This window comes from Euphorbia lathyris, chromosome 1 (assembly GCF_963576675.1).
Source record: "Euphorbia lathyris chromosome 1, ddEupLath1.1, whole genome shotgun sequence".
NCBI classification, from domain to species: Eukaryota; Viridiplantae; Streptophyta; class Magnoliopsida; order Malpighiales; family Euphorbiaceae; genus Euphorbia; species Euphorbia lathyris.
Genome location: NC_088910.1, coordinates 92,993,007 through 93,006,362, shown reverse-complemented (window position 1 = coordinate 93,006,362; position 13,356 = coordinate 92,993,007). Strand labels below are relative to the sequence as shown.

General features: G+C 34.2%; 1 protein-coding gene across 1 annotated transcript; it reads left to right on the top strand.

Moving 5' to 3' along the window:
- Nucleotides 1–7,377: 7,377 nt before the first annotated feature.
- LOC136207002 (allene oxide cyclase, chloroplastic-like) lies at nt 7,378–8,677 on the top strand. Its single transcript, XM_065998242.1, has 3 exons — nt 7,378–7,689; nt 7,784–7,905; nt 8,132–8,677. The coding sequence occupies exons 1-3, from the start codon at nt 7,461–7,463 to the stop codon at nt 8,531–8,533; spliced, it is 753 nt and encodes a 250-aa protein (XP_065854314.1). The 5' UTR covers nt 7,378–7,460; the 3' UTR covers nt 8,534–8,677.
- Nucleotides 8,678–13,356: the final 4,679 nt, after the last annotated feature.

Sequence of the window (13,356 nt, the reverse complement as noted above, 5' to 3'; positions counted from 1 at the left end):
TGAGTGAAACTCTGTGAAAACAGAGTGAAAAATCATTGCTTTTTGGCACGATATTTTCTGCAAAAATCATCGTTTCGTTCGGGGCTCCATGCTCCAAAGAATTACTGACACGTGACAAGGAGTCAGTTCATTGTTCACAGGTTTCGACTATCGGAGCTCGCTCGAAGCGTTCGTCAGAGTCTACTTCTACGTCAACACTGGACCAAAGCTCGGAAAGTAACTTTCTAAAGGGTTTAAAAGCCTCCTTAAAGTGTTACGTGCTTTTAATTTCTGTTAATCGCATGTATTTTTTAGGAATCTTTTAAACATTCCGGGTTCAGGTTATAGTTATTATTTTCATAAAAATATTAACTCCGTTAGATTAGAATAATTATCAAAGCCTTTATTTTTAGGATTAGAGTTGTATTTATCGTTTTCTTTTATTTATTTAATTCCAATAGTTTAGGTTAATTATCAAAGCCTTTATTTTAGGATTAGAGTTATACTTACAGTTTTAATTTATTTATTAATTCCAATAAGTTAGAATAACCTGTAAAAATGTCTTAGACGTAATATATAATAAATCACGGGATAAAAAAGGTACTTTAGGAATATAATTAACCCACTATAGATAGGTAGATATAGATCACGGTTCTAATGCCATGTTGATATGCCAGTGCCTTAGGAATTATTTGAGTCCTACTTTATCGAGTCTGATGTCGTAGCATAATTTCGAAGATGGGTCCCAATATCCCGCGGCTAACATTTGTTTGTTTTGCAGGTTTAATAGATTTATTTTTAGGGCTAGATCAAATGTATAGGATTTGGATATTAAATTGGGATGTAATTTATAATTCCGAATTTATTTATCGCTTTCTGAATCTATGTGGTGAATGTGTATAAACTGAAAACGACTTAGAAATATTTGGTATTTTAACGGAAGACAAGTCTACGATTTTATTAATCAGATCCTTAATATTTAGTTCACGAAGATAACTCTGAAGAGATGACATAGTGTGAGCTCATATGTCATCTAATTTTTATGTTCCCGGACATTAATCCCAGGTGGCGACTTTGACATATCGAATTAGCCTAAAAACATGATAAAAATGGCTAATAAATAAAATAACGCGTGCACCGGAAAGGACTGCCAACCGGCGTCCTTAAAAAGTTAAGGGTGTATCGCAAAAACAGACCTTTCCAGGCTAAAGGATCGGGCACTCACAGCTGCCTAAAGAGACTGAAGCAATGATAGTCTGCAATGGTAAATCTTTATACCATAAGATAGAAGTTGAAACCGACAGAATGACGTTTTCCCTCCAACGGTCTTTTCGAATTTCAAAAAGCTCCATCTTCAGGCTTCACTATAAAAGCCCCACCAAATGCTACTTTTGTCACTTGATAAAATACGTTGAAACCAAGAGAAATATTCTTCAGGTGAAAACCAAAAAGCAAAAAGCTCATACACATTCCATTATTGTAATTCACGTAGAAAATAGAACTTCATGTGTGTTCCAAGTTAGAAGAAAATCATCTATAGTTAAAGAAGATCAGAAGCTCTTCTGTTTACTTCGGTTATAGGTAAACATGTTGAGAGATAGATATAGCTGAGTGTGGTGTGTAAAGGACGGTACTTTAGAGAACCTCTATATCTATTCGAAAGGTTTGTGCTCTACCGATTGAAATAATTTTTTAGTGGATTAAAACCCAGAAGAATGTATTCTTGGGACTGGATGTAGGCAGGAGGTCGAACCAGAATAAATCGTTGAGTAACTTCTCTCTAACCCTTTACTTTACTTACTTCTGATATTTGCTTGCTGTAATATTAAATCATACAAGTAACGCTTTCGACTATCGTAGAAACCTCATCCAATTCCTCATCATCTTCATCTCGAAGTGAAACTCTTATTCCAGTTCCTCTTTACACACGTCTTAAAACCCAAATGCCCAGAAATCAAAGTATTTCGTTTGGAATTACATTAATTCCATTGGACTCTTTTCTACCTAGATACAAAATAAAAAATGGGACACATATTTCAATCTACTAAGTGTCGTTTACACAGACTTAGTTATAGAGTTCTATATGAACCTATATGGTCACCCAGAGGATGATGATCAATTAATAACAACTCTTAAAAAGAAAACCTTCATCATCTCTCCTCAGTATCTGGCTTATCTACTAGAGGTAGATCTAACAGGAACGGAGCTCCAAGGATCTGAAGATGAGAGAAACGTTCCTGATTTCTCTCAAAAGTATCTCACTTCTAAGAATATCCATGGTGAGCTTATTGCCACCTCTCTGCCTCAAACTCCGAGATAACCTCACTATCTAATCGTCAATTAACTGCTGCTGAAAAAGGGATCTGTAAATTCTATGTCCAAGTTGGAGCTATGCATAATCTGGCATATCTTTGAAAACAAGCAGCTAAACCTGCCAGTCAATCTGATTGATGCAATGAAAAGAAGCCATGCTCAACTCAGTTTCGGCTCTCTGATCAAGAGGTATTCAAAAACCAAACCAACTCGAAATAACCGATGGAACCGATGAATTTCGGTTTTCGTTCTAATAAGTTCGGTTTTGGTTTTAAATGTTGAAATATATCGGCGAGTTCTATTTTTTTGAGACAATAACGGAAATAACTGAACTAAACCGAAATAGGAATTAATTAAATTAATTATATATTAATTATCTATATCTTGAATATGTCTTGGCTGATGGACAAAATTTATATACTATTATTAGTGGCTTTCTTCCAGATTTGAGGAGTATCCAAAAAGCAAGAGTAAGTTCATAAATTTTGGGGGAGTAAGTAAAATCTATTCATTTTTTGAAATTTTTTTATCACCTTCAAAAAGGGGAGATTGTTGAAACACAATTTCTATAGAGTTTTTTTTATTATGACAAAAAAACTATTAAGGAATTAGATCCCCAAAATAATTAATTTCAGAATTGAATTAAATTGTTTTATGCTAATGTGTTTGTTAAGTATTGATTATAAATTAAAGCATAAATTGAAGACAACTTAAAAAAGCCTCAAAAGAATTAAAGGGTCAAAGCTTAAATCTGGACCAGAAACCAGATCCGGAACCAAAAGCTTGTTGATAGACAAGTCAACTCAAACGTTCTAAAAGAAGCAAAATGACAAAAAAACAGAAGATCATATCATATAAACGTCTCTCTCTATCAACCATATGAAAAGTTTCAGACTGAAACTACAATGCTAGAAATCAGAAGATGATCATTGACGCAACTCAACAGTCGATAGAAGTCTAATTTTGTTAACGGTAACTTTCCCCCTATGGATAAAACTGGCGCAATGGAAAGAAGCATCTCAGAAGATAGAAGACAATAGGATTTTCCCTCTAGCGTCTCTTTTGAATTTCAAATGGTCTTCTCCAAATGCTCCACTATAAAAGCCAAGCCGAGAGTTCATTTTCACCACTGATCCAATCTTCAAGTGAAAAACTAAAGAAAGATTGTAATACACAATAGAGAGAGTAGTTCAACTGAGTTCTATATCAAAACCAATTTTCTATTGTAATTCAGAAGCTTTGTTATTGCTTCGGTTATAAGTGAATAACTAGAGAGGTAGATAACTGAGTGTAAGTGTAAAGGAAGGTTCTTTACAGAAGCTTTGTTTATTATAAAAAGATTTGTGCTCTACTCGTTACAGAGTGCTTTAGTGGATTAATGCTCAGAAGAACAAATTTTGAGAACTAGATGTAGGCGAGAAGCTGAACCAGTATAAATCTGATGAATAACTTATTGCTTAACTCTGTCTTTATTACTTTTGATTATATTGCTTGCTTTGATTTATTTACCTCACACAAGCTCTGATTATTGTGCGCCAATTAAACTGTCATCCATCTTGAGAATAGTCAGAAGCTCTACTGAACGAGATGTCCTCTCAGTGCATATATCAAAAGTATAGTCAAGCTCAGTATACTGATTAACTCAGTAAACTGAACTTGCCTTTGATTCTTAAGCTTGCCTATGTGCTAGCCATTGAACGATAAGTGGAAATTTATAAAAGGTTAAAATTAACCAATAGTTCTATTCACCCCCGCTTTGGAACTAATCTAACCTCACAAGGGACCAACAACTATATGTGTTGGTTCAGTCTCTATTTCAACAAAACTCAATTCACTATTCTTGGGTTTGGGTTATGTTCGAGGGTTTGTACGATTGCGTTCGTGATTCTATATCTATGCAAAACTGGATAACAACTCGGAAGGTAACTTTTGAAGGGTTTAAAAGCATGTTTTATTAATTGCAATTTGTTTTATTTTCATATTTGTGTTGCTAACATTGCTGAGATTGAAGTAGAATTTTGAAGTTCTTCGTATGGTGGCTGATCGGCTACCTCCCATAGCCGATCAACTACTTACTCATGACTTTCAGTATGTATTCTTAGATATTTAATATGTGAAATAAAATCAATCCGGGTTCAAGGGTATTTTAGGCATTATTAAAATAAAAAATTAAATTGGTTAGAATTGATAAGACTAGGTTCTCGGATCAAATTTCTATATTGTTGTGCTAGATTTATAGGATATGATTAAGTCCTATGTGATCGAGTCAAACGTTGTAGTATTAATCCGAAAGACGGATCCCAATGTCGTGCAACTATGTTTATCTATTTTACAGGTTTAATAGTTTTATTTATGGCTAGATTAATTGTATAGGATTTGATATTAAATCGGGTTGTAATTTATAATTTCGAAATTATATATTGCTTTTTTGTGGTAATGTGTGGTGAACATAAATGAATCGAAAACCACATAGAAATATTGGTATTTTAACAAAAGACAAGTCTACGCTTTTATTAATCAAACCCTTAAAATTATTTAATTCATGAACCCAACTCTTAAGAGATGGCATGGTGTGAGCCCATATGTCATCTAAATTATGTTCCCGGATATTAATCATGGGTGACGACTCTGACATATTAAATTAGCTCAAAACATGATAAAAGGTTAATAAGTAAACATACACTGGAAGGGACACAACATGTGTCATCCTTAAAAACATTAAGTGACATTGTATTATTCAAACAAAACACTTTTACCCAACAAAAAGGATAAACGGATTCCGGGGTGCTCATAATGCTCATAGTAGCCTTGGGTGTACATATTTGTAAAACATTCATTAGTTGTACCCCTACAAATCGTTAGAACTCCTAAACAATGAGAGGCGTAGGCAAGTATATCGTGTTATGAGAACTTTTTTGTACCCCACGCTAGGTCGTTTCCAAGCTCATATCAATAATTATAGTCATTATCCCTTAGGATACCAAAACCATGCATTTAATTTGAGATACGAGTTTGTTTGTCCCAGTTGATGAATGCATAAAGCCAACATCTAGGACAGATGAATTTTAACCAATCGATTTCGAGGAACAAAGTTGGAAGGGTGTGATATAATTGCATGTTATGTGTAATATGTCCCTAACCCGTTTGTTGATTTTGTTTTGTTTTTCTTTACATGTACATTAAGTCGAAATAAGTCAAATAAGTAGTATCATTTAGAGTGTCACATGCTAACCAATTTTGGCAACCATTCTAATGTTAATAGATTTAAGACATATTTATTTTCTAAAGCATGAGAATGGTGTCGACCCAAATTGGAGTCAAATTATACCCATCCAAGTGGCATATCATTTATATCATGATGCATCTCATATGTCTTTACCTTATCAAAATACTTGTGAGTTGTACTCATATTGTCATGATATACCATGTATATCATTTGTTTCGTGTACAATCAACATGGTCGTGTTAGTAGACATATCAAGTATGTCGCCTTTAAATAATATCTGTGTATTCTAGAAATACACCATTATGTTGTCCATTTTCCGAGTCAAAATTTACCATTTGACACATGCCACATATATTGTCTTTGTGTCTTGTTTTGTGTCTCAATTCAGTAAGACATACCAAATATGTCAAATTTTCCCATAATGAATCAGTATTTTGAAAAGTATGTCATTATGATGTTCGTGAGTTGAGTCTAAGCTAATCATGACACATACCATGTATGTCAACCATTGCGTCTTGTTTTTACCTCGTTAGACATACCACGTATGTCGTCATGTCTCATAATGTGATGTATTTTTACAAATATGTCGTTATGTCGTTTGTATATCGATTATAAATCGATCTTTAATGCATACCATGTATGTCGTCATCGCATCTCGAATATTTTTCGAATCACACTGTTAAAAAAAAATCATGTTGTTGATGTTCATCTAATGTTTACTTAACATGTGTTACATGTTCACTTTTGATAAAAAAAAAAAAATAGTAGTTACGTATGAGAAAAATGGGTAGAACCCGTTTTTTTTTTTTTTTTTTTTGTTAACCATGAAAAAAATTGATAAAATCTGTTAATTGAAAAAGCTAATCAAAGTTATTAATTAACTATTGATGTGGTTAACTGACATTAATGGATCAATTTCGATTTTGATAGATAATAGATTGGGTTCAATTAATAAAATAAAATACACGTTTCACACAATACGCATTTTATAATGAAATTAAAGAAGTGTGGATAATATAAGTCTAATATATGTTTAAATTTATAAAATTGGGAAGCATAATATTGAAAAAGATTGTGGGAATCAAATTCATTGACCAATGACCTTTCCCACCAAACTTTAAAACACCCAACTATTAGTTTTTCCGCACATTGTGATTTTCATTGACGGACCAAATAGCAATTTATTTAAAATGATTTATTACTAGATATCCTTGAAATTTGGAAATTAATCTGATTTATTGGATGAAACTTAGGGAAATCTTGCATGTTCCGGCCAAGAAATTTTATTGAATATGTTCAATGAATAAAAATAGTTTTACATACCATTTAAATGGTATGAAAAATGATTAATGTAAATAAACAGTTTTGATCACATACATTTTAATGAGCATGTAGAATTTACTTCTTCATCATTGGATTTGGGTTTATTAGAATTCTAAAGTAGAAATTCAAAACATCCTGAGACGTAGAATTAATAAACTGTTAAAATAAATGAGTAAATTCACTTATTATTTAAAATGCATGTGAAAATTCATGCGTAAATAAAATATATATACATAGAACATGAATTAAAAAATCAGAGTATAAATAGTAGTCCAAAAATTTCTGTTGAGGCAGGCTAAGTTTGTTTCGAATTCATGAACATATTTATTAATCTTCCGACCAAACCGAGGTGAACTGAATTCACGTGTTGAAACGCATATTGATTTTAAAAGGAAGTTCGAAACGTAAGTTGACCATTCATGAACCAACCTCAAGACTACGCCGTCATCAACCCATGGTTGCACCGTCCATCAATACTACCCATTTTAGCCCCCCACTCCATCCCTCTATATAATAAACTACTTTCCTCTCTTCTTTCCCATCATCACTCCTTTTCCTCACTCACTTTCTCACTAGATTCCCCTCCACTTTCTCTCCTCCCAAACACCCCCTCAATTCAATGGCTTCTTCATTCTCCGCTTTCAAAACTCTCTCTCCTATGAGAATTTCAAACCCTGCTTCAAGATCCGGCGACACCAAATCACTCCTCTCCCCTTTTAAGATTCCGATCAATCCCTCTCTCACCTATAATTCGAAAATCAACCTTTCTAGAACCGCTACAAGTTTTAACACCGCCCGATCTTTCTCCTGCAAAAGCCAGGCTGCTCCATCCGATGATTCTCGAATCAGTATGTGATTGGATTTGATCTTTATTTCTCTTAATTAATTTCTTCGATTTTTGTTGTTATGATGATTTTAATTTCGATTTGAATTGTTTTTCAGGCGGAATCCAAGAGCTGAATGTTTATGAAATCAATGAAAGAGATCGTCAGAGTCCGGCGTATCTCCGGTTGAGCCAGAAGGACGTGAATTCAATTGGCGATCTTGTTCCTTTCAGCAACAAGGTATATAAATCTCTGTTTTGTTTGTTTCCCGGCCCTGAAATTTCTGGCATCTTGTGTCTATTCAACCGTCAATTTTGCTCATTCGAGAATTTTCCCCTTGCGGAATAGTACACCGAATTAATATTAATAAATAAATAAATATATATACGTTACATCAATTAAATGTTTATGGTATATACTATAAGGTGACAAAGTTTGTTATTGACTGCTGAAATTATGAACGCAGCTTTACACCGGAGACTTGGAGAAACGGATAGGAATAACAGCAGGGATATGCATATTGATCCAGAACAAACCGGGAAAGAAAGGTGACCGGTACGAAGCGATCTACAGTTTTCACTTCGGAGATTACGGTCAGATAGCGGTGCAAGGATCATACTTGACATATGAGGACACGTATCTAGCAGTGACAGGTGGGTCAGGAATATTTGAAGGAGTGACAGGTCAAGTTAAGCTTCATCAAATAATATTTCCATTCAAGCTATTCTACACATTTTACTTGAAAGGGATAAAGCAATTGCCAGAAGAATTAGTGAAAAAGGCAGTGGATCCACACCCTGCTGTTGAACCTCATCCTGATGCTAAGGCTTGCCATCCACATGCTGTTGTTTCTAATTTTACTGATTAAGTTTTAATTTTTAATTATGTCTTTAATTATGCTACAGGATGTTTTTTTTTTTTTTTAGTTGAATGTTGGTGGACCTTTTTATGAATTTTGACCGTACTACATTTATTCTAATATATGGAGCCTCATTACAGTTGAATTTTCGAATTTGAGTGCTTTTTTTTTTTTTTTTTTTTTTTTGACAATTCAAATATACACCACCACCTTCTTTCCTCATGACTATATATTGGACTGGACAATGATTTATTCTAAAAAAGCAAATCTTGTATTTTAAAAAGAAAAATATATCGCATGTGTTTGTGCATGTGATCATGTAAGTTAAAAAAAATCGTTGGGCTAATCATTAATTAAAAATTCCTCTTTATTTCTTTAATTACATATGATTCATCATATGTAATTATGAATTTATATAGGTATAATTTATAAGACCCAAACCACGTTATAATTTTTCCATATAATGACACTAATACAAAAACAACATAGTTTTTATATATTAGGATATTTTGTATTTGTCAAGATTATACTATTGACTCTTGAATTGTATGAATATGTTTAATTAGCCTCTTAAATTTGAATGCACAATAATCTATTATAATTTTATATTACTCTTAATCAGTGATATAATATAATTGTGTCTTATGGAATTAGAGGGCAAATACATGTTTTTTTTAATGGTAATTTGCACTCAAGCTTATTGAAAATTGGATTTATTTCAAAGAAAGTTACTGAATCTATCCTATGGCTGTCATGTCATGTTATACGTAAATGTCAATTATTTTGTCATGCTATACGTAAACGTCAACTATTTCCATCGTGATGAAATTTACTATTTAGATGGTTTTTTTATTTAAAATAACTTGATTTTATTGAAATAAAACGGAAATTTTAATAATTTTTTATTGAAATATAATGAAATTTGATGATCTTTTTAAAATGTCTTAATACATCGTTATAGCTCCTTGTACTTTTCGAAAAAGGTCAATTGTCTCTTTATACTTTTAAAATATTCTATTTACTTTCGAAACTTGTTTAAATAGTCCATTAATCCTCTAAAATTCATGTGACGAAATAAATAGAGATTTTGAAAAAGTTGAAACGTATACCTTTTAAGTAAGGCTAATAGATCATTTAAAAAAAAATAGAGAGCTAATAAGTATCTTTTAGAGAATGGATTTGTCACTAAAATAGAATTTTTTCAAAATAAATAGAGATACAGTTTGAATTTTTATACTAACAAATAATGGAGAGTAAAAATGTACTAGCATTCTAAAATTAACTCCAAAATTGAATCACCATGAATGTGATACATCAATGCAATTGCAGTGCATTTATAAAATGAAAACGTGGTAGTGGGTGAGGATAATGGTACATAAGATTGGGGTAATGGATTAGAGAGTCAGCGGCAAAAGCAACAACAACTTGTTTGGGTAATTTAAAATAATATTTTCTTATAATTAACTCTTTCTATAAAATAAAAAGGAAGTTTCACTTTCCTAATTATTAATTACTCTTTCTATAAAATAATAATTTGCACTTAATATCTTCATGATTTAAATGCATCAATTGGTCTAAATACATTTCTTAAAAATTATACATTTCATTGTTCCCTATTTCCATTCCTTTTTTATTTATAAATGGCCTGTCTCCCTTCTCTCCAAAATCAACAAGGATGTCAGAAACTTTCTCTGGACTGGGGATAGAGACGCTCGGAAGCTGATCTCAGTGCCATGAAAAATTTGTTGCAATAGAATGGATGAGGGGGGTCTTGGTATCAAGGATTTTAAAAGCTTCAATTCTGCTCTGATCGGGAAGTTTTTGTTGGGATCTAATTCAAAGTAATTCCTTCATCCCCTCGTTGCTGCGATCGCGTTTCTTTGAGCAACCGGGGATCCCTCGACGGTATATATCAAATTCTACAATTTGGTCTTCTGCGCGAGATGGAGTTGCTCAGGTTAGAAAGGAAATGGTTTGGTGGTTTGGGAATAATTCTGAATTGAATTTTTGGACAGACATATGGATCGTCCCGTTGGTTGCTGACCAGCTTGATATCCCTTCTAAGGATCAGCGTAACCTGTACGAGCCTATCAGCAACTACCGCACTGATAACGAATGGACAAACTTAGAGTTATTACCTGATCACGTCCAATTTAACATCAGACGGATTACTCAAAACTTCGAGGGGCAAGACATCTGCATTTGGAAGCCGTCGGGTTCAGGTAAACTTACAGTGCGTGAGCTTTACTCTTTCCATCAATCGGCTGCTGCTGTTGACTGGCGCAAGTTCGTTTGGAATGCTGCTATCCCTCCCAGAAGATCCTTTGTCTGTTGGCTCATTATTAAAAATCGTATCTCGGTTCAGACAAATATCCAGAGGTGCGGTTATCAAATTGCCTCAAGATGCGAACTATGCAAATGTAATATTGAGACAATTGATCATCTGTTTGTGGTTTGTCCGGTAGCCACAAGCCTTTGGTTTATGGTATTCACCCTTTTTTATGTGCTTTGCTGCCGTGGTATGAATTTTAATGAATTCTTCTCGTCGGTTCGTGTTGTGCGGCTAAGGCGTGAAATGAGGCTTGGCTGGAATCACACAATTATAACCACTCTGTGGTTTATTTGGAAAATTAGAAATTCTGCAATCTTTAATGAAGAACTCCCTTCGATCCAAATTTTGCAGCGTCGTCTGCGTAATCTGTTTTGCGAGTTGAGGCACGGAAGCCGTCCACCACCGGCTCCGGATTTCCTGATGGTTCGATGGATTCGGCCTTCCAATGGTTGGACCAAAGTCAATACTGACGGAGCAGTTTTCGGGGCCCCTGGAATGGGCGGTGCTGGAGGGATATTCAGAAACTGCAGGGGCTTCGCCAAAGGTTGTTATGCTTTCCCTATCACTGATACTTATGCGCATGTAGCGGAGCTGTTAGCAATTGTTTTTGCGGTTGATACGACATGGGAAAGAGAGTGGCACTACCTTTGGCTAGAATCAGACTCGCTTTATGCAGTAAATCTTCTGGTTGCAAAGTCTGCTGAGGTCTCTTGGATAGTCAGGCAGGACTGGTGCAGATGCCTCTCTCGGGTCTCTGCGATGAACTGTCGAATCACTCACATTTTCAGAGAGGCTAATCGGGTAGCGGACAGATTAGCAAACTACGGGAAGACGGTGACGTCAGTTCTATGGTGGTCATCTGCTCCATACTTCTGCCATCCCTTAGTGTTTGATGACATTTGTGGCTTAGCTCATATTCGTATGCTGTAATTATTTTTTTCCTACTGTTTTTTATTCTTTATTCTTTTTGCTCCCTTTCTCTTCTTCCTCTTCCCTCTCATTGTAACTCTTCCTTTTCTTTTTTTAAAAATATTCGGGTTGTTGGGAGTGTGCTTGGGGTGCCAACCTAGTTGGGATGCCTGGCCCTTCCTTCGCGTCCCATCATTTTAGTCAAAAAAATTTCTTTAGTCACAATCATCTCTACTTCTTTCCACTTATTCATCACTATGTTTAGTATGAAGGAAAAGAAAAAGGATGTCGGCTAAGTAGTAAGAAATCACTCTTGTAATACTATCCACTACGGGACTCAAAAATCAAGGGCTAATTTTAGTTATACAATTGGGGTAATTTTCTAAAGTTCGTACTGGTGGGATGGAGCAAACCTTTTTTAGCTTTTAGCATGTTAAAACTTTGTCGTTTTGATGTACTGGTGAAAAAATTAAAAGTATCCAACATAAAAAAAAGGGAAAAGTACAAAAATAAACATTGTGATTTGGACCATTTTCAAACGTATACTACGTGGTTTAAAAGTTTGCAAACAAGTACATTGAGGTTCATTCCGTTAGCAAACAGAGTCAAAAAAGACTAACGGTGTTAAAAAAGATGATGTGGCAGTCAAAGTCAAAAAATTAAAAGGGCATTTTTGTCATTTCATTTACTTTTAATTTTATTATTGATTTTATTTTAAAAATAATACACTCTAGCCAGTACCTAAGTGACACCTCACTGAATTTCTAAATACTATACTCTCTTTCTTTCACCTATCTCTCTTCGTCTTCCTCAAATACATATAAGAAAAATAAAGGTAAAGTTTCCATTTCTCCATCTCTGCAACTGAAGCACCATTACAGAGTAATAAAGGTAAAGTTTCCATGGTGACAGCAAAGCTTTTGGCTTCTATAATCGCGATTGTTGTTAACATTAATCTCTTCTCTTCCATCTTGATAGTTTCAGGTGGTGATAATGCAGCAGTATATACATCTTTAATTAATCTCTTCTCTTCTTCACTTCTCCCTTTCGCAATACTTATTTATGCATCTCTTTCTCCTCTAAATCCATCAATTCTACCGCCAAACTTACAATCCATCAATGGCTTGTTTAAGCGACGAGAGCTGGCCTTCTCCTCTTTCTGAAATTCTCTCCACACGCTTATCTATCAATGACGGAGAAGAAAAGAAAGAACCGGAAATCAATTTCCCGTTCGAAAAAGTGTTCCCTGTTTATGCAATGGGATTTTTCAAGCCTCACTCTGATTCTATTTTGTGTTCTGATGATTTCAGTGATCCGATTTGGGATGTCGTCAAACAAGAAGCCAAGTTAGAGGTTCCTTCTTTTCTTTTCTTTTTCCCTCTTTTATTGATTTCCTTTCGTCGTGATGAGATAATTTTAAATTGTAATCGAGCGTAGGTTTATCAGAGTTATTCTTTAAGTTTTTCATCAATGGCTTCTTAATTCTTGTGAAAATGTTCATTGTAACTGTTCGGAATTTTGAACTTTACCTTTATTACTCTGTAATGGTGCTTCAGTTGCAGAGATGGAGAAATGGAAACTTTACCTTTAT